The 22570-nt window shown below is 43.4% G+C and overlaps 1 protein-coding gene across 26 annotated transcripts in view; it reads right to left on the reverse strand.

The window, feature by feature from the left end:
* The window catches only part of PPFIBP1 (PPFIA binding protein 1), a 324575-nt gene that overhangs the window by 185581 nt on the left and 116424 nt on the right, over window positions 1–22570 (reverse strand). For 25 of the 26 annotated variants that reach the window (XM_033952602.1, XM_033952606.1, XM_033952600.1 and 22 more), the window contains 2 exons: window positions 6071–6156; window positions 1359–1564 (listed from right to left, as the gene is read on the reverse strand). In XM_033952602.1, the coding sequence (XP_033808493.1) occupies window positions 1359–1564; window positions 6071–6134 (270 nt within the window). In that variant the 5' untranslated portion in view covers window positions 6135–6156. Of the gene's footprint in view, window positions 1–1358; window positions 1565–6070; window positions 6157–12392; window positions 12505–22570 lie in introns of those variants that run through there. The other variant, XM_033952608.1, reaches the window with a different exon arrangement.

Consider the following 22570-nt stretch of genomic DNA (forward strand, 5'->3'; position numbering starts at 1 on the left):
AATGTGTCCACAAGCAATCCCATGGATCACTGCAGAGCGTTCCTAACACATGCGCAGACCATCTTCTTTGCCTGTAGATCAGGGGTAGGGAACTCCGGTCCTCGAGAGCCGTATTCCAGTCGGGTTTTCAGGATTTCCTCAATGAATATGCATGAGATCTATTTGCATACACTGCTTTCAATGCATAGTGATTGGGGAAATCCTGAAAACCCGACTGGAATACGGCTCTCGAGGACTGGAGTTCCCTACCCCTGCTGTAGATGGTCCGCACATGCGCTGGTTCTCCTAACTTCCCTCTCGCTCCTTAAAAGGACTGACAGCACGGAACAGAACAAAACCTAAATCAGCTGCAAGAAAATGCAGCCTATATGTTGCCACTGAAGCCTTTCTATCTCTTCTTCAGATTGGAGTAATCGTATGGAGGAAAGCAAGTTAACAGTTCCTTTCTTTAAAAAGCTTTATTGTCGCGAGCAAGCGGTTTTAAGCCGTGGGTTTAAAGCAGGTTAAAACCACGGGCTCGAGACAATAAAGCAGCAACACTTAGTGTTGCAGAAATTGTGTTGATGCTTTGAAGTAGATAGTCCATATCTGTTGTCATTCCTTCTTTACTCCCCTACCTCTAGTCCCTTATATTCCCCCCTGCTAAGTAACATATATGTGTCACCTGTATCCTATGTCTGTCTTAATTAGATTGTAAGCTCTTCGAGCAGGCACCATCTCTTGCATGTATGTTGTACAGCGCTGCATGCGTTTGGTAGTGCTTTATAAATAATAAATAGTAGTAGTAGATAACATATTCTGGAAGTAGTGGAAATCGGTACATACATAAATTTTTAGAAGTTGCTGTCAGAGATTTAGTTACCTGCAATTCTGGCACTTTGTTGCAGAGTTGGACACTCTTTTGGCCAGATCAATGTCTTGGTCTAATTAACCACATGCCTCCCACCACCACCACCTCACTTGAAATCATAAGGTGGTGCCCTAAGTATCCAACAGTATGTATTTTTCTTTACTAGAAACAATTGCACCTTCATGGAAGCTTGACAATTCCTCCTAAATCAAGGTAACCCAACTATTCATTTTTTGTATGGTGAATTTGCCCACGAGTTCAAGTTCTAATAACCCTGGAGAAAACTAAAATTCTCCGCATACCCCTCCTTAAATGCAATTTATTCAAGATACATTAAGCCGTTAGCAAACCCAATGAAACAGAGCAAACATTTGCTGTAAACATCTCTGAAAGGCATACCTAATGGTTTTCCTTGAGATTTAACTATTCAAGGCCTGGTCAGGACAGGAAGAACAGCAGAAAGGACAAGATAATGGATGTACACAGGACTAAGAAGAATGAACCATACCAGATGGCTTTGCAGCCATTCCATCAGAATTTCTACTGTTGAATCTGGGACTTGACATCTTAATCCCTCCTTTTCATCTACTTCCATCAGCTCGAGCAACCCCCGCAGATCTTCCATGAGATGTAGCACTCGCAAGCTGCCCATAAAGGGGGAGGTAGGGGACTGGCAGTCATATATACCATTAGAGTACTCCAAAGCCTTCGATCCTGATAAAAAGAAATTAATTTTTTTTACAAAATTTAACACTTATCAATAACTTCCTTCTTTGCCTTTTTATTTCCAAAAAGAAATCTTAAACATCCATAATAAAGAATTAAAAATGAGAATGTGGCTGCCAAGATTTGAAATTCAATTTTCAAACACAAAAATCAAGGGTATGCACTTAAAAACAACCAGAAAACCAAATTCAGGCCCATTGCCAGAAAGGTCTTCGCTAAATATGGATTTATAGACATAAAGGTCCATTTTAGGTAAGTTGTAGAATTGGAACTGGGGCATTCAATTCAGGACATGAACAATTCCCCCTGTATTTTACATAAGGGTACCCAAATGTGGAGTATCTGGGAAAATACTCAGAAAGATGCCAACAAATCTAAAGATGTTTGCCAGCATTATCCAGCAAGAGCAGCAATTTTATTTAAATAGGGGCATCTTGAAGTAACAAATTACATTTTATAGGTTCCTGGCTGAAGGAATACAGGTAGCAGACTGAGTGAAGCCTGCTATCTAGGGATTGTATCCTCTCTCACTCCCAAGAACATTGCACCCCCTGGTAGTAATGCTTGATTTCCGATTCGAATCGATTCACCGATTCACTTCGGGTGAATCAATTTGATTTTTTAAAAAACCAAGCATGGCCAATTCGGTGACCGACCCGTCTCCCCTTGCGTTCCTAAAACAGGAGCGGCAGCGCAGCCTCTTGCTTGCCTGCCACTGCCGCTCCTGCTTTAGGGAGTGAGGGGAGGGGGGGGTCAGTCGGGAAGAGCTGCAAAAATGCTGGTTCTACCTTGTTCCATGCTTTGGCGCTCTTTCCTTCATCCTCCGGCTTCCCCCTGGGCCTCCCTCTCTTACCACAGCCTGCTGAGAGGATCGCCGGTGCTCTACGCAATCCTTGTAGGCTGCCATAGTCCTCAGAAGCATGTTCCCTCTGACGCGATATTGTCCCTGACGTCAGAGGAGGGGCGGGACCATGTCAGAGGGAACATGCTTCTGAGGACTGTGGCAGCCTACAAGGATCGCGTAGAGCACTGGCAATCCTCTCTGCATGCTGCGGTAAGAGTGGGAGGCCCGGAGGAACCAGAGAACCTGAAAAGAAGGGGGGCGGGCCAGACCTTCGGGGGAGGTGGGCCTTGGTCTAGAAGTAAACGGAGGGAGGGGAGAAGGGGTACTGCTGGACAGGGGGAGCAGGGAAGGGAAGGGGTACAGCTGCACAGGGGGTAGGTAAAAGGAAGGAAGAAAAGGTGCTGCTGGACTTGTTAGAAAGGGAGGGAAAGGAAAAGTTCTACACACTGGAGGGGAGGGTGAGATGGTGCATGGGAAGAGAGCATGTTGGGTTGGGGGTGGGAAGGAGGGTTGCCACTCGAGGGAAGAGGCAAGGACAGAGAGAGAAAGTGTGCAGGAAGCAGAAAGTATTGGACTCATGGAGATGGCGAGATGGATGGGGAGGCAGAAAGGAGGGAAAGAGAAATGTTACACTGGGGAAGGAGGGAGAGATGCTGGATGAAAGCATAGTTGAGAAAAGGAGATAGTGGGGTCCATCACTGCAGCTTCATGGATGGAGATGAAAAAAGGGAAAATGACAAACCACCGGGGGAGGGAAGGAAAACGGAAGGGGAGGACAGAGATGGAAGATGGATGGTTAGCACTGAGAAAGAAGAAAGAAAGAGACCCTGGCAAGCAAGTTAGCAGAAGACAACCAGAGCCTGGGACCAACAACATTTGAATAATGACCAGACAACAAAAGGTAGAAAAAAGATTTTTTCTGTTTTGTGATTACAATGTATCAGATTTGAAATGTGTATCCTGCAGAGCTAGTGTTAGACCGTAAACATGAGCTAGGATTTAACAGAGAAAGGAAAAGTCTTTTTTTGTTTGTTTTGTTTACACCACAGCGCCAGTGTGGGTAGGAGAGGGCAAAGGGGGTGAAGAGGCTATAAAATAAACCCACCAGGATGTTTTGAAAAAAAACAACAAAAAAACCACCTACTTGGGCAGGAAAATCGAATTGAATCAAAAATTCAATTCAATAGGCTGAATCGAATCAAAATTTTTTTTCATGAATCGGGTAGCACTAACCCCCAGGCTCTTACTGGGGATCTCCTTTGTTTCAAGTGGGTTGGGTAGGTAGAAGTAGTCCCCCAAATAATTGGGCCCTATCCATGATCAGGATCTAAATGGTACCTCTGACTCATCTAACAGTAGCCTCCCAGTACTACTGTTATATAAGGATTGGGTGCCCAAACCATACCCCCTTGCTATCTCTACATGATGTGACTCTCAATGTTGTAAATGGCAGCTGAGATTGTTATTTGCTTGTGTAAGCAAGATACATGTATAAACATTTGTCCATGCATGGAGATATTAAGAATTCTTGTGTGTCAGAATCTCTAACCATTCAGGGAATCATTTATTAACATTTATTGCCTGTTAATTGTCAAAATGGGCCTGTGACAAACAGTGTAAATGCACTATGGCAGGGGTCTCAAGTCCCTCCTTGAGGGCCGCAATCCAGTCAGGTTTTCAGGATTTCCCCAATGAATATGCATAAGATCTATGTGCATGCACTGCTTTCAATGAATATTCATTGGGGAAATCCTGAAAACCCAACTGGATTGTGGCCCTCACGGAGGGACTTTGAGATCCCTGCACTATGGTGATTAGAAAACTGACCCCCTTAATTCTTTATGCATGTCAGTGGTCTCCAACAAGTGGCCCACGGGCAGCCCCCAACATCCTCTGTTGCAGCCCTCAAAACGCATCACCTCTGCTGTCCACATCCTCCCAATCTCAGCTCCGTCCTTCCGCCTGCTCGGCTCTCCAAACCTGCCTCAAATGCTGCAGGGCCAAAGGCATGCCACCTCTCCCATTACCCAAAGCCTATCATAGTTTCTAGGCAATGCACAGTAAAAATAATGGGGAGTACATGTAATCTTTTAAGGACAAATGTAATAGCGACTGATGAGAACAATAAACAGACATATGGTAAACAAGATGGCAGGAGGTTGAACTACAATAAGTTAAGAAAACTATATGTAAAAAGGTAAAAACAAAAGGAAGGGGGAAGAAATTTATAACTCATAATGTTTAAAGCGCAAATCGGGAGCAACCTGAAATTGGGATGGATGAGGTCTGAATAGGTTTAAAGCTCAAAGGCCCCTTCAACTTGTCTAAATTTTTGTCCTCCCTTAGGTGGGCTGATAAGGAATTTCAGGTTAGAGGAGCTGTTACCGAAAATATGGTTGTGCAATGAGTGTTGATAACTTTTAGAGAGGGCACAAGCTATAGATTTTGTGCAGTAGATCCAAGTGATCTAGTTGGCATATGGGGTATAAGAATTTTATCAATGAAGCTAGGGACTTTCGTGATTTGAACTTTGAATGCTAACAATGCTATTTTATAGGTTATTCTTTGCGTAATTGGTAGCCAATGAGCTTTTTTTAAAAGCTGAATTTGGGTAATTTTAAATATTGTATGTCACAAATATTTCCAAAATAGCCACTCTAGCAGTTTGTTTCCACGATATTTAGATAAATAAGTAAAATTTAGCTCTCATGGATGGTCTATGGAGCTTTTTGTATTTTTGGTCCAACATTATATAATGTTGCGGTCCACCCATCCCTGTGCTAGCAGATATTGTCACTTAAAAACAGTATAAAACACTGGTAACAGGAGTTTTGGAAAGAACATTGAGCTTTTCACTCCATTTTACCACTCCTTAAGCCAATGTCAAAAGTGAGATTTAAACCACTAAACTTAGCAACTGTGAGCCCAAGTCACAGACCAGAGCCCAAGTGACTGGTCACCAGAGGAACAGCTGAATGAGTGAGCAAGTTTACTAAAACTTTATGTGTACGTTTTCCTTTAAATTACTTTTTTTTTTTCTTCTTTCAGAAGCAAAGTACTTTGGTGCATGAGTCCCACTTCTGCACTGATACCAGGCATCATGGCGGAAAGCCAAGAACTCAATCATGTCTGGAGACGATCCCTAACATAAGCAAAGGGCCGACAACTTCAAGAGGAGAGAAGGAATGTTGCAATTATTATTCTGTTACAGTCGGATAAGTAGAGGGAAGCAAAGTGATTTGCCTGGGTTAACATACTCCATGGTAAAGCAGAGATTAGCAGTTGAGTCTTGTGGTCTCATGCCCACGCTCTGAAAGAAAAGCAAAGGAGCGGTCCTAGTAGCTAACTCACTGGGCTGAGAACTAGTGATCCCAGGGCTCTGATCCCACTAAGGCTCCTTGTGAGTCAATTACTTCACCCTTCAATGCCTCATGTGTAAATGTACTTTAAGCCCTCTGGGAACAGGAAAATATTTACTGCTCCTGAATGTAATTTGCCTTGAGCTATTGCTGCAAAGGTGCAAGCTAAGTAAAAAGTAAAGTGCCTACAGAAAGAACTCTGTGCTGCATGTCGGAATACAACTAGTTCAAACTGGGGGGGGTAGGGGGGTCACACAGTTTTTGCGACTTGCTTGAGTAATGGTTCTTTACCTGCTATGATGCCGTCCATCTGTTCCAAGGCAGCAGCCAGCATGTCACTTGCATCGCTCATCATCTTGTCTTTTTCACGACTGTCACTGAAACAGTAAAGATATAATTATGCCACATTTACTTCAAAGAACTGCCTCCTCTGCAATTGAGAATGCGATTTCACAGACTATTTGCTAAAATTAGAAATCACACAGTTTGCAACACAACGTCTGCTGTATTTTTTCAAGAGCTTTAATGCAGGTGCGTTTTTTTATTCAATACTTCAGTTTCTTTTTCAAAGTGGCAGAATGCTAAGGGCATTAGGAGACAATTGTGCTACAGACAAATCCATCGACCTTGCACTGGTCTTGTACTGTGATCATGGCCTTAGCTACATTTGCACCAAGGAATATGTTGTGGTGCAGTGGAAGAACCGATTAATGGACTGTCTAGCACAATGTCTCAAACTTTTTTTAGTTCTGGCACACTAAACAGAGCAAAGTTTCTCGTGGCACACTAAACGGAGCAAAAATTGTTTTATGCAGCACATTATAATTGAAATTATAAAATTGCAAATCCAACAAAAAATTAAATTTGAGAGTTATTTATTTAAAGTTTTTTAAAGCTATGTATGGGTAACTGTAACAATGGTGAAACTAAAGTAGATAGAATAGAATTGCTAATCAATGTGATGGATGTGCTTGTTTTTGAGTGCAAATTAACTCAAAACGCGACTCGATAGTTGACAAGCAAACACACATGTCTGATGTGGACTTTGTTTTTCCTTAGATACCCCTGTTAGTGTTTGGTAAAATCCCTTGGGAATTCCTAAATATTTAATGTTTCAAAGCAGTTGAGACCTTACTTCATTGCTAAGACAACTTTGATTCTAATTACATCTACACCGGTGTCCAATACAGGTGACAATGTCCGAGTGTGACATTATGATTTGCTGTCGAGTGTTAAAGCCTTTTTCTTCTTCTAAGAATTGATTCTTTAAAATTCCCCATATAAATTATGTTGCTCTGCTCCTACTTTTTTTGTGGCCTAACAGTTTTTTCTTTAATTTTTCACTTAGATGGGAGGTTACCATTACATTTTTCTTACTGTATACTGTATTATTGCACTGACTCAATTTCTCTTGTAACAGGACTATTTTGCTTGTTCTATTATTTGAATCACAATAAATAATTAACTTAATCTGTTCTAATCCATCAAGAGAAACCAGAATACTCACATTGCCCAAAAAATTAACACTTATATGCAAGGCATAGGAGAAAAATTATCCACTGGTTCTCAATGGTTGCACGGATAAATAGAACATCTACTCTAGGTTAAAAGTGCAATGTTGGAAGTGAACTGATTTTTAATCCAGTGCTGTTGGGCTCCCTACCACCACTTGGAGCAGCACAGCAGAGGCTCTAGGTAAAACTGGAAAGAAAGAAATCAGACAAGCTGTTCAAGAAAAAGATGAATATAATAATAATTGGGGAAAATCGATTTTATTTACCGTATTTTTCGCTCCATAAGATGTACTTTTTCCACCCCCAAAAAGGGGATGGAAAAAGGGGGAGGGAGTATCTTATGGCGCAAATGCACTTCTGCTGCTCATCACACACCCCTCCCTCCACCCCCGCTCTGGTGCTGCTCGCCACCCTCTTACCCGCTCGCCGCCGCAGGAAAGGAAGAGAAGGACCTGCAGTGTGTAATCGGGCCCACAAGTCTTGCCCCGAAGGCAATTCTGACGTCGGAGAGAAGGTCCAGGCCAGTGATTGGCTGGCCTGGACCTTCTCTCCGACATCAGAATTGACATTGGGGGAAGGCTTGTGGGCCCGATTGCATGCTGCCGGCCCTTCCTTTCATGGAGTTGCAGCAGCAGTGGGTGAGCGGCAGACCAGGGAGGAGGAATTGGCACATCAGGGAGGGAGGAAGGCAGGCTTCGGTGCAGCATGGAGGAAGGACAAAGGCTGGAATGCAGTGAGGTAGAGGGGGAAGAAAGAGAAAGAACGAAAGAAAAACAACAAAAGAAAAATGAATGAAAGAACGAAAGAACTAAAGAACAAACGAACGAACGAATGATCTAATGCAACCAGAAATCACCAGACAACAAAGGTAGGATTTCAATTTAGTGATCAAAATCTGTCTGCTACAGTATATTTGTCTATTTTTCTAGGGGGCTGTGTTCAGAGGCACAATTTGGTTCAGAATTTTTTTTTCTTGGTTTTTCCTCCTCTAAATCTAGGGTGCGTCTTATAGTCAGATGCGTCTTATGGTGCAAAAAAATACGGTAAATCAGATTTTTTTTTTAAATAAAATGCATTTTTGAGGAAAAAAATCTAAGATAGTTTTCTCTATAGTCCGAAAATTACTCATGAAATAAGGATTAGTTTTTAATTACATAGCATGGGGCTATATATTCATGCAATGTTTACATTTTTTGGTAGATGAATTCCATTAATTCATTCATGTCATGGGAAATTTTTATCTATAACATATCGCAGATGCTTGGTTTTGCATTTTTCAAAACTGTGAATTTGTATCTGAAAGCAACATGCTGCTTCTTCACAGCAAAAATGTTATAAAATATACAGAGTTGAGAAAGACCTTAGCCCCATTGTTCATTTGCAAATCAGTGTACACTCTTAAGTGCTAAGTTTATATACTGTATCTGCACAAGGAACCAAGTGTGAGGAGGGAGGGGCAAAAGTAAAAATGAAAGTGAAACCTTTCTATAAAAACCATGATTTAAATCAAATCAACCCTGATAATAATTGTAAAAATGTTTTTATATACCACAGCAACCTTTCAGTTCTGAATGGTTCACAATAAAAAGAACCAGTAATTACCAGTGGCATACAGAACAAACTAACAATAGCAGGATATGAACACACATCTCTGGTGAATTCCAACAAAACAGCTTATTTTAATATATAAAAGCATACAGAAAGCTTTCAAGCAATATGGTAAAGATGCTGGTCTATTTTTTTTTAAACATCCTGATTAAAATAATTTTTAAAACTTTTTGTTTTATTTTTACAGAACATTCAAACAGCTAATTGAAGTCACATTATAACTGAGCACTGCTAAAGAAATAAAGCTGCCATACCATAAGAGCAGTGTGTCCAAAACGAGAATGATTTCACCGCACAAAAAAAAATATATACTTTTTACAGATTCAGTACCTGTCTTTTCTCAAACATTTTGATGCACATTTAAGTTTCACATAAGGTATTCTCAACCCATCCCGAGGACACACCCAGCCAGTCAGGTTTTAAGGAAATCCACAATGAATATGCACATGAGTGATCTGCACACACTGGGCTTCTCTAAGAAAACTTCTGGTGCATGCTCCCTGTGGTTAGCTTGAATTTAGGCAAGATTGGATGATGACATGCATGTCTGCTTGTTGACTATCGAGCTGCATTTTGAGTTAATTTGCATTAAAAAACAAGCACATCCATTGCATTGATTAGCAATTCTATCTACTTTAGATTCACTTTAGATTCTACTTTAGATTCCCTACATAGCTTAAAAGAACTTTAAATAAACAACTCTCAAATTTAATTTTTGTTGGTTTTGCAATTTTATAATTTCAATTATAATGTGCCTTGAAAAACATTTGCTCCGTATAGTGTGCTGTGAAAAAAATTTGCTGTTTAGTTTGCCAGAGCTAAAAAAGTTTGAGAGATACTGGCTTAGAGGGAACAGTGGCCACAACACGGTACACTGGAGGATTTGGAAAAGAGAGGATGGCAGCTATGATCATACCCTGATTATGTCGCTAAACTTTTCCGGTTCATAGACAACGGCGCGAAAGACAAAAGCGCGTGCCGACAATTGAGCGCAGCACACGCCGCTTTTAGGTGCTCCGACGGGGGTTTTTGTTGGGGAACCCTCCCAGTTTACTTAATAGATATCGCGCCGGTGTTTTGGGGGGTTGTAACCCTCCACATTTTACTGTAAACTGAACTTTTTCCCTAAAAACAGGGAAAAAGTGAAGTTTTCAGTAAAATGTGGGGGGTTACAACCCCCCACAACGCGGCGCGATGTCTATTAAGTAAAGGGGGGGTTCCCCCCACGCCCCCCGTTGGAGCACTAAAAACAGTAATTTAGAGCGGCGCGCACTGCGCTCAATTGTCTGGGCGCGCCTTTGTCCCGGCGCGCTTTTGACCTGACACCAACTTTTCCTAGCACATTGCAATGCTTGAAAGTGTCAGCGAGGAGTGGAGGGATGGCTGGTGGTTAGAGCTGCTACCTCAGCATCCTCAGGTTATGAGTTCAATTCAAGTCTGTTCCTTGTGACTCTGGGCAAGTCACTTAGCACTCCATTACCCCAGGTACCACAGTTAAGACTGTGAACCTGCTGGAACAGACAGGGAAAATACTTAAAAGAACCTGATTACTATTCAATGTCTTTCTGCCAAGGCGGTATCAAGATATAGCATAATGATCACAGAAAAGTATCCACAATACCTAATCAAAAGGATGGTTGGATAAAGTTTCCCCTCCCTACTAAACCATCTAGTCTAATATACCTGAACCAAAAAGGATCAATATTTTACAACACACAGATGACAGGAATACGGACAAGAGTATGCATATAAACAGTCCAATTTAAACAATCATAACCAGCAAGCATTTGCCATAAATATAAATTTGTTGTGTTGTTTTTTTCTGAAGAATGATTACTACTCCTGGGGAAATTATGCCTCAAAATTTTTATATTCTGCAGACTTGTTTTGTATAGAAATCCCCCCCATCATAAGGCCTGATATTCCCCTACCATTTTCTCTCCCCAGGCTCCAACCCATCTGAACTCTTTCTAGCTCTAATTTTAGTACACTCCCCCATCTCTCAAGCCTTCCTTCCCTCCCTCCACCCCCCCCCGTTACCTCTAACTCACAATACTCCCAATCTGATGTCTCCCATGTTCCCCCCTGCACTTACCATCACCTCTCCTTTTTCTCCCCCATCCTTTTCCATCACATATTCCAACCTCATCTGCTCCCCATCCCCCAAGCATATATCCCACCCTCCTCTCCTTTCCCCCGCCCCCTCACAAGCCCATCCTTTGTCCCTAACCATCACATATCTAATTTGCCCCATGACCTCTCTCCCCTGTAATGGACCCTCCTCCTCCCAAGCTTGCTCCAGAGGAATCTTCCCCACATGACACACACCTCTTGCCTCACTGCAGCGACTGCCAACCTAACTTGATTCAGCAAATCTCTGCCTTTGTGGTACACTTCCTTCCCTGTGGCTTATAGCCCAAGCTAGCTCTAGTGATCCCTACCCGTGGCACCTCTCTCCCCAAGTTTTCTCCAGTGACTCTGCAACTATTAAGCATAAACTCTAAATTCCTTCAGCAACACTCCCACAATTGGTGCCTACCTCAGTATGCACAGATTCCCCTTCCCTGCTCAGATTAGGGTGACATGAGGGGGACATAAACAGCTACACAATAAGATGAATCCTTCTCTGCTGTCCTAGGCCCTACTGTTCATTTGATCCCTGTTAGCCTTTATACAGCTGCATGCTTCAAATGAACAGTTTGTCCCTTTCACTCCCTAGTAGAGATTCCGTTGGCAGAAGGAGAAGGCAGAGGAGAGCTGTCCATTTTGGTACCTGTGCAGAATTTTTGCACGGTTTTGCACAGCAAGTGCAGAATTGTGTGCAAGTAGTGAATCCATGTTATTTTCTGTGCTGTGCAGTTGCGCAGAATTCCCCCAGGAAAAGAATATACAGAAAACCCACAAATGGCACAAAAAGAGCACAAATGACTAGATTCAAAACACCAAGCCCAACTGTCAGTGATCTCCATAGAAAATTTGGGGGTAAACACACATATCAATATTCTTTGGGATCTGCCAGGTACTTGTGACCTAATTAGCCCCTGTTGGAAACAGGATACTGGGCTTGATGGACATTAGGCCCAATTCCATATGGAAGATCTTACGTTCAATACATCAGCTGTGAAAAAATTATTTTGATATCCAAACTTGTCCATACAATTTAACTCTATTATACTTACTAAAAAGGTAGAGAATTTGTTTTTCCAAAGGAGCCTGACTTGGTGGTGATGTGGGGATATGAAAATGTGAGAGACCAGAGATTATGTGGGAAAGGAAGCTAATGATGCAGGGAGGTCCTGGTTCAGGTAGGTAACCCACAAAAATACCTGGGGGGGGGGGGGGATAGAGAAATAGAATTGGTACAGATGTCCCAGTTTGCTAAAGGTACTCTCAGCTCCAGCTGGGTCCAATACTGCAGGTACATTCAGGAAGAATATTAATTTCAAGGTACTAGCTTTGAAATCTCAGCTGGTCATCTTTATTCCCCCCACCTTAAAATCAGCAACTTGTCTCCTGTCTTTTAAGATGGCTTGAGGAAATCCACTGCATAAAATCTGATTTTTCCTTGGGATCTTGCCAGGTGCTTTCAACTTGGGTTGGCCCCTATTGGAAACAGGATACAGGGCTTGATGTCCCAGTATGGCAACTCTTATGTTCTTGCTTATACTACTACTTTTAATGTGACTGCTATTGTCGCTCAGATTAACAAATTTCAACTGTGTTCTATTCCCACTGCAGCTCCTTGTGACCCTGGGCAAGTAACTTAATCCTCCACTGCCCTATGTACAAAATGTAGATTGTGAGTCCACTAGTACAGAGAAACATGGTTCTTCCATATGTATATCAAGGAATTCAGTTTAACTAGAACTTAAATTGTATGCTCACACCCATAGGGATCGAAACAGGGGGGGCGGGCCCACAGCCTCCTCAAAATTGTCTGTCCTGTAGGTCAGGGGGTACGCGGGCTGACCGCTGCTGCTCCCTGCCCACTGCTGCTACTCGCCGCAACTGCAGGAAGGGAAGGGCCAGGCACGTGCAGCGAATGCACGCCGCCAGCCCACAAGCCTCCCCATCCCTCGATCAATTTTGATGTCAGAGAGAAGGTCTGGGCCAGGACCTTCTTGCTGGTATCAGAATCGACGTGATTGATGTCGGGTGAAGACTTGTAGGCCTGGCTCTTCCCTTCTTGGATTTGCTGCAGTAGCGGGTGGCGAGCAGCAGTGGACCGTGGGGGGGGGGGGGGAAGAATTGGCAGCAGGTAGGCCAGGCTTCGGCACAGCAGGGTTGGGAGGGAGGCAGACTGACTTCAGCGGCGGACCGGGGGAAGGAAGAATCGGCGGCAGGTAGGCCAGGCTTCAGCGCGGGAGGAAACAGGCAGGCTGGCTTCGGGGGAGGGAGTGGGGCAAAGACTGGAAGGCAGTGAGGGGGACATAGGAAGGAGGGAGGGAAGAAGGAAGAAAGGAGAGAGAGAGAGGCAAAGAAAGACCTGGGGGATTGTAAGCAGAAGAAAGACAGAGAGAGAGAAAGGCCTGGACCAAAGGGGAAAGACAGGAGGCAGATGCTGGACTATGAGAGGTGCAGAGGGGGGAGAGACCGTGAGGAAGAACAGAGAGATGGAAGATCATAATAGAGGAGGGAGAGAGAGGGAGACCTGGAACAAAGGTGGTGGTAGGTACAAAGGAGAATGGATCTGGGGAGGGTAAGCAGAGGGAAAAAGAGAGAGAGACCTGGACCCAAAAGGGCTGGGGCTGGATTGTGAAAGAAATGTTAGATGCACAGTCAGAAGGAAGTTTAACCAGAAACTAATTAAATCACCAGACAACAAAAGTAGGAAAAATGATTTTATTTTCAATTTAGTAATTGAAATATGTCAGTTTTTAGAATTTATATCTGCTGTCTATATTTTGTATTAAATTTGTCTCTTTTCTATAGTTGTTACTGAGGTGACATTGCATATTTTAAAGTCATCTGCCTTAACATCTTTGAAACTCCCCCGAATATAAATGATAATTAACATTTTCTCTGCGTACCGTGTGCTTTGTGTTTTTTTTAATTTTGTGGTTACCATTATGTATTAATAAGATTATATTGTGTGTATATGAAAAATGGATAGAAGAAATTGAATTACAATTAGTATTATTATTATTATGGGGTGGAGTCAGAGGCGGAGTTTAGGTGGGTCTGGGGCGGGGCTTTTGGGCTCCCCAAACAAAAAAGCGTTCCGCTGCCTATGTTCACACCTATGAAACAAAAAACTACTGCTAACCTTTAGTTTTTAGAAATCTATGTTAGGATATAAGAACTATTTTCTAGTCTTGCACTGTAATCCACCACCATGTAATATAAGAACCCTTTCTGATTATACATTGTACCTATCTACTAAGTATTGAATTTACCACTGATTGTAACGCCTTGACCTCTACCTTGTGAGGATTTGGCCAGATATAAGACCACCAATACAGTGGTCTTCAAACCATGCTCTGTGGGCCATATACAGCTTTCCAAGGTCATTTACCCGGCCTCTGCCCCCACTGCGCCTTGGGAGCCGCTGCATCCAGCATCATTAGCGTAGGCCGGGGGATAGCAGTGACGTGATGTGCTATGCTGAGGCAGATGGTAAAATAAAAATCTGCCTGAAATACATAAAACTTGCAATTCTATTCTCATTGGACTTCCAAAATACCAATTACATAGTCTATAATTAGTTCAGAATACTGCAGTGAGATTACTCCATCTCAGGGCTCCCTACTCTTCCTCAGTTACTAGATGCCTACACTTCAGCAGGCCAGCAATGCCATCAGTCAGGCCCTGAGCTCAGGCCACGTCAGCAGGCCAAAATCAGTCAGTTGTCCACATCCTGGGCCTGACCGGAGCCCCACAGCACCAACAAAAAAAGTGTGTGGATTCATTACCGCCTGCCCCCAGTACCCAGAAGCACAAGCCAGCAGCAGACATGATAGCTACACGCACCAATCCCAAAGAAGTAATAGCCACTGTGCACTCCTAGGAAACAATTATATCAAACTATAGTCCGGTCCCCAATAGTCTGAGGGACTGTGAACTGGCCCCGTGTTTAAAATGTTTGAGGACCCCCATAACCTATAACATATGCAAACTACTTTGGTTGTACCCACAAAAAGGCAGTATACCAAATCCTTTACTTCCTCTATTTTTATACAAGAGTATGCAATGTCAGATGGTCACTTCTACTTCTAAAGCTTGCTTTCCCTGGGACCAGCATTTAGAATTTTATTTTTTTGATCATACTTTAACATATGTGGGCCAGTGTGAGACCTGCACAGGTTCAAATGAATGCAAGCTCATTTACAATGAGTAGCTTAATGAGCAATATATTCAGAAACTTTTAAAAAATTAACCCGTCACAGGAATCAAAAATTTAGATGCTATAAAGGAAAGCGGGGAACTTCAATAAATTTTTGTCACAGAAACAAGTTTAGATAGTTTAAGATAGGCAAACACTTTTTGCTTCAGAATATTTATGGCTCATTTAGAATTCACACTAAAAATAGAATTGTTTTCAATGACACTTATATTTGGTAGTAAAATGTATTCAGTTTCCATGGATAAAATTACTGTGTGTGTTATTTCTAGCTATGTATGGGGGATGGGGGGAGGGAGGGAAGGAAGACAGTTTATAAAATTCTATTTTGGGTGTTGGAGAGCTTGGAACAACAGAACTTCAGTTCAATGTCATTTTTGGGACATTCAATTAAATCTCAATTTATGGTAAAGTCAAAATTATAACAGAAGACTTTTCTGGACAAAAATCCATGGTCTGAAGCTTACCATGTGTGCATGTTTCATGAAATCAAACTTTGGATAAAAGGTATTTCATCATCAGAAAACTGTTCAACATCATACAACACAGAGCTTGCAAACTCACAGGTAGGTCTGTATCACAAATTTAACATCCTCAGCGAACATCAATCAGGTTTCAGGAAAGGATATAGCACAGAAACGGTCATAGCCTCCATACTAAACCACCTCTATGATCTCTTCAGCAAAGGAAAAAGCGCACTGATCCTGCAATTAGACCTTACCTAGTAGATCACGAAATCGTGCTACTGTGCCTTGATGCAATGGGAATCTCAAGAAAGGTAAAGAAATGCCGGTGCTGCTTGAAGAACTTCCTGCGTTTCCGGGCCTTGAGCATGCATCTGCGCATGCTCAAGGCCTTCTAATTCCGAGAATCTCGGCGAGAGAGAGAATTAGAAGGTCTTGAGCAAGCGCAGATGCATGCTCAAGGCCCGGCAGAGGCAGAAAGTTCTTCAAATGGCACTGGCACGTCCTGTGGGCTGCGTGCCGGTGCCAGACAGGGAGTAAGTTTGAAGTTGTTCAGGCGGAGAGTGCTGGTTCGAGCGGGGGGGGGAGGGGGGAGGGGACTTTTGCGAGCAGGGGGAGCAATGACGGTTCTCGTGGGGGGGGGGGTGCTTGCAAATCGAGTCAACACTCGGTTTGCGAGACAAGTTGTGAGAATGTTTTGCTCGTCTTGCAAAACACTCGCAAACCAGGCTACTCGTAAACCGAGGTTTGACTGTAATTTGCTATTATTTTTGCTTAATGGAGCAAATTTCTTGGTATTATAGTTATAACTTTTACACTCAGCAATGATAAAAAGATATTTTATGCAAAAAGATCAAGCAGTATTTTATCAAATAAATCGTCAATATCTGCACTTTGTGGAAAATAACAAATTTAACTTACTTCGCTAATAGCTAAACACATACACTTTTGTGTAGTCATCTACTAATAGTGTTCCAAATACTCATACAATCAATGCCTTCTTGAGATAGACAGGATAAAGCTTGTGATGGTGTTTAACTCTTTGCAACAAGGCCTCACAATGCACTGGGTCTGTGGTGATGCCAGTGGCAATGTCAGTAATCGGTTTAACACCTTGCTCGGCTGTGTCGTTAACCACTTTCACTGTGTTGACAAACTGTCCAGCAGTATGGAAGTTTGGATCTTCAGACCACCTGTCCACTGGCTGGTTGGACCTGAATCACATTTCCTGTTTCAGGCTCTTGGAATTACCAATGAATAGTTGGCAAAGCCAGTGAACAGGTGGTCTGGAGATCCAAACTTCCATAATGCTTAGCTATTAGTAATGTTAAATTTCTGCTAATTTTCCACAATAAAGTACAGATACTGAAGGTTCATTTAATAAAATACTGCTATATTTTTTGCATAAAATGTCTTTTTATTAATGTATCACTGCTGAGTGTGAAAACATAAAAATTATACCTATAATACTAAGAAATTTGCTCCATTAAGCAAAAAGAGCAGCAAATTTTAAGAACAAGAGTTTTATGTAATCAGCAGCTCTGAGCGACCCCAGGATGGGTTTTAACATTTTTATTTTTAGTTATTTTCTGATAAGCACAAATTGATGGGAAAAATTTCAATTCACACAGTTTTCCCAACTGTAGGTTTTTCTGGACAACCCTACACTACAGGTATGTGTATCCTGATTAAGTTTTCTAAGCACTCATATTTACATATATTAAGTTCAGTAAATATTCCTGGTCTGGTTATAAATGAAATACTCACTCTGCAAATTATTTGTGCTGTGATATATTTCATTATACATATTGAATTTGAATGTTATTTCATTTACATTATTAAAACTGTTGGCTTACTTTTGAATATAGTTTTAATTACGATTGCATGCCCAGCTCTCAGTATTTTACCTTTGATTTTATTTGTTATGTACAGTATTTTATTTGCATGTCCATCACCCCTCCCCCTTTTATAAAACCATGCAAGAAGTGTTTAGCACAATTGATCTGATTTGTTGCCACACAGGCAAAAATCCTTTCATTTAAATTAGACTGTTCAAGCCCCCACATTCAAAGTAGCCATTTTCAACGCCATTTTCCCATTATAAGAACCCTGCGTTCACTCCATCCTCTAATTGTAGTACTGTCAGCTTTGGCTCATTCTTGAAATTTGACAGCTAAAATTTAATGCTAAAAAATGCAAGATCATGCTTTTGGGCTGCAAAAACCAGAGGGAACGGTACAGTCTAGGGGTTGAAGAACTTATTATATTACATTAGTGATTTATATTCCGCCAATGCCTTGCAGTTCAAGGTCGATTACATTAAAGTTACCAAGAATTATATTAAAAGTTTGAAGGAATAGCATACACGAAATCAGATATTTATTTAAGAAGTACCAAATGGAAGAGCATAAGCGATGTCATAATATTTACTTAAGAAGACCAAGGAAGGAGTTGTCGAGATCTTAGGTGATAGATGTTGGGTAATAAGAATTACCAAAGAGAAGTCAAGATCTTAAGGTGATAAGTGTTGGGTAAATTAGAAGCATTTTAGACTTTGTTGGGTAATTAGAATTACCAAAGAGAAGTCAAGATCTTAAGGTGATAAGTGTTGGGTAAATTAGAAGCATTTTAGACTTTGTTGGGTAATTAGAAGCGCATTGGGGTGTATTAAGGGTATAGAGAGGGTTGGAGGGGATTGGGTAGGGATTGGTCATGCTAGATGGGTTTTATGTATTTTTTGAAGAGTATGGTTTTAATATCTATGGTTGAGGATAACAGAATGGTGATTTGTCTGTCCAGTTTAGCTGCTTTGGAGGCTATTATGTGCATGACGGAAGAGCGGGACTTGGGTGTGATTGTATGTGATGATCTTAAGGTGGCCAAACAGGTTGAAAAGGTGACGGCGAAAGCTAGAAGGATGCTGAGTTGCATAGGGAGAGGTATGGCTAGTAGGAAAAAGGAGGTATTGATGCCTCTGTATAAGACTCTGGCGAGACCTTATTTAGAATATTGTGTACAATTCTGAAGGCCGCACCTTCAGAAAGATATAAAAAGGATGGAGTCAGTCCAGAGGAAGGCTACTAAAATGGTGTGGTTTTCGTGATAAGGCGTATGGGGACAGACTTAAAGATCTCAATCTGTATACTTTGGAGGAAAGGCAGGCGAGGGGAGATATGATAGACACGTTTAAATACTTACGTAATATAAATGAGCATGAGTCGAGTTGCTTTCATTTGAAAGGAGAAACTGCAATGAGAGGGCATAGGATGAAGTTAAGAGGTGATAGGCTCCAGAATAATCTAAGGAAATACTTTTTTATGGAAAGGGTGGTAGATGTGTGGAACAGTCTCCTGGAAGAGGTGGTGAAAAAGCACAGTTACTTACTGTAACAGGTGTTATCCAGGGACAGCAGGCATATATTCTCACATATGGGTAGGTGACATCATCTACGGAGCCCCGATGCGGACAGCATTTCAAGCAAACTTGATTGAAGATTCAAGCTTGCTGGCTGTACCACGCATGTGTGCCTCCTGCTCCACTAGAGGGCGCATCCCCTCCTCGTGGTCTCCAGTTCACATATCCAGCAAAGAAGCCAACCCCGGGGAGGTGGGCGGGTTGTGAGAATATATGCCTGCTGTCCCTGGATAACACCTGTTACGGTAAGTAACTGTGCTTTATTCCAGGACAAGCAGGCATGATATTCTCACATGTGGGTGACCTCCAAGCTAACTGATAAGGGATGGAGGGAGATTGGCAATTCAAGAAAATAGGTTATGTAAGACCGATTGGCCAAACCGGCCATCGCTCCTGGACAGTGTATCCAGGCAGTAGTGTGAGGTGAAAGTATGAACCGAAGACCACGTGGCAGCATTGCAGATATCCTCGATAGGCGTGGACCTGAGGAAAGCTATCGAAGCTGCCATCGCTCGGACCTTATGTCCCGTGACTCGACCGTGCAGCGCGAGACCAGCCTGAGCGTAGCAGAAAGAAATACAAGCAGCTAACCAGTTGGACAGGGAGCGCTTGGAAACTGGGCGCCCCAACCTGTTGGGGGTCGAAGGACAAAAACAACTGGGGGGCCGTCCGATGGGACTGGGTGCGTTGGAGGTAGAAGGCCAACGCCCGCTTGCAGTCGAGAGTGTGAAGCGCCACCTCTCCGGGATGAGAGTGGGGCTTGGGGAAGAACACAGGTAGAACAATGGACTGGTTGAGATGAAAATCAGACACCACCTTAGGCAAAAACTTAGGGTGAGTGCGGAGGACCACCTTGTCATGGTGGAATACCGTGAAAGGTACACATAGATAACAATGGACAACTGAAGGCGAGCCAGCATGGCTTCTGCAAGGGAAGGTCATGCCTCACGAACTTGCTGTACTTCTTTGAGGGAATAAACAGCCAGATGGATAAGGGGGAATCCATAGACATCATTTACCTTGACTTCCAAAAAGCCTTCGACAAGGTACCTCACGAGCGGCTACTTAAAAAGCTGTGGAACCACGGGGTGCAAGGGGATATCTACCGATGGATCAAACACTGGTTGGCAGGCAGGAAACAGAGGGTTGGAGTAAAAGGCCAATACTCAGACTGGCAATGGGTCACGAGCGGAGTTCCGCAGGGGTCGGTGCTGGGACCTCTACTGTTCAATATATTTATTAACGATCTGGAGGTAGGGACAAAATGTGAGGTTATCAAATTTGCTGATGACACCAAACTCTGCAACAGGGTTAGAAACACGGAAGACTGTGAAGACCTGCAAAGGGACCTAACGAGACTGGAAGACTGGGCAAAAAAGTGGCAAATGAGTTTTAACGTAGAGAAATGCAAGGTCATGCATGTAGGGAAAAAGAACCCGATGTTCAGCTACAAAATGGGGGGAACACTGCTAGGGGTGAGTAACCTTGAAAGGGACCTGGGGGTGATGGTCGACACATCACTGAAACCATCGGCGCAATGTGCAACAGCCTCAAAGAAAGCAAACAGAATGCTGGGCATCATCAAAAAAGGTATTACAACCAGGACGAAGGAGGTCATCATGCCGCTGTATCGCGCAATGGTGCGCCCGCACCTGGAGTACTGTGTTCAATACTGGTCGCCGTACCTCAAGAAGGACATGGCGATACTCGAGGGAGTGCAGAGGAGGGCGACTAAACTGATAAAAGGTATGGAACATTTTTCATACGTTGACAGGTTAAAAATGCTGGGGCTGTTCTCCCTGGAGAAGAGGAGACTTAGAGGGGACATGATAGAAACCTTTAAAATCCTTAAGGGCATAGAGAAAGTGAATAAGGACAGATTCTTCAAACTGTGGGGAGCCACAAGCACTAGGGGTCACTCGGCGAAATTGAAAGGGGACAGGTTTGGAACAAATGCTAGGAAGTTCTTTTTTACCCAGAGGGTGGTGGACACATGGAACGCGCTTCTGGAGAATGTGATAGGCCAGAACTCTGTATAGGGGTTCAAGGAGGGTTTGGATAGGTTCCTAGAGGATAAGGGGATAGAGGGGTACAGATATAACTTGAGGTAGGTTACAGAAGTGGTCAGAAACCACTTCACAGGTCGCAGACCTGATGGGCCACCGCGGGAGCGGACCGCTGGGCGAGATGGACCTCGGTCTGACCCAGTGGAGGCAACTTCTTATGTTCTTATGTTCTTATGTGGGTCTGCCACCAAGGCCTGCAGCTCGCTAACCCTCCGAGCAGAAGTGAGAGCGAGTAGGAAGATCACTTTTCAAGTGAGGAACTTAAGATGACACTTATCCATAGGCTCAAATGGAGGTTTCATCAGTTGAGCTAGAACCACATTGAGATCCCAAACCACCGGAGGCGGTTTGAGGGGAGGATGAACATTCAGGAGCCCCTTCATGAAACGGGAAACTAAGGGATGGAGTGAAAGAGCCTTCCCTTCCAGGGGCTGATGAAAGGCAGCAATGGCGCTGAGATGGACTCGAATGGAATTGGTCTTCAGGCCAGAGTGAGATAAATGGAGTAAATACTCCAGAACCAAGGACACAGGGACCGACACCGGGTCCTGGCGGTGAGAGGAGCACCAGGACGAGAATCTAGTCCACTTCTGAGAATAGCAGAGTTTGGTCGAGACCTTCCGAGAAGCCTCCAACACTTCCCTGACCGACTGAGATACAGGGAAGGAAGTCAAGGGGAAAGAAACCAAGCAGTCAGATGAAGAGACTGAAGATTGGGATGTAACAGTGAACCCCGACTCTGAGATAGCAGAGAGGGAAAGACAGGCAGAAGCAGAGGTTCCCTGACACTGAGTTGAAATAGTAGGGAAAACCAAGGCTGGCGGGGCCATCGAGGAGCGATCAAGATCAGAGTGGCCCTCAGAGATTTTAGATGGACCAGCGTCCTCAGAATCAGAGGAAACGGCAGGAACGCATAGAGGAACTTTCCCTCCCAATCTAGGAGGAAGGCATCGGCCTCGAGACGGTCCGGGGAGTATATCCTTGAACAGAAGAGAGGCAGTTTTTGATTGTCGGGGGAGGCGAACAGGTCTATCTGGGGAGTCCCCCACGTGTCTTGAAAGTTGAGCGAGTACCCTGATGAGATCACGCCAAGGACCCATGAGTCCGACGTGATGGCTTTCCAGTGAGGGTAGTAGGCCTGAAGGCGGCCCCCGATGGGGAGGGGGCTCGGTGGAGGTGCGGAGGGGGCCCGCCCCCGTCTGCTCATTCCGTCAAAAGGACGGAGATGGCTTCGCCGACACCGTGGGCTGTGACTTTGGTGGAGCCCTAGAGTGAGCCTGGGGGCGTCGCGGCGGTGGTCTGGAAAAGGCCGGTGTGGACTTCTGGGGGGTAGCGTCGAGGTAATCCCCGGAAGGGGCGAGAGGTCTGTGGTTTAGGCTTCTGTC

The sequence above is a fragment of the Geotrypetes seraphini genome, chromosome 7 (assembly GCF_902459505.1).
Source record: "Geotrypetes seraphini chromosome 7, aGeoSer1.1, whole genome shotgun sequence".
Classification (NCBI taxonomy): domain Eukaryota; kingdom Metazoa; phylum Chordata; class Amphibia; order Gymnophiona; family Dermophiidae; genus Geotrypetes; species Geotrypetes seraphini.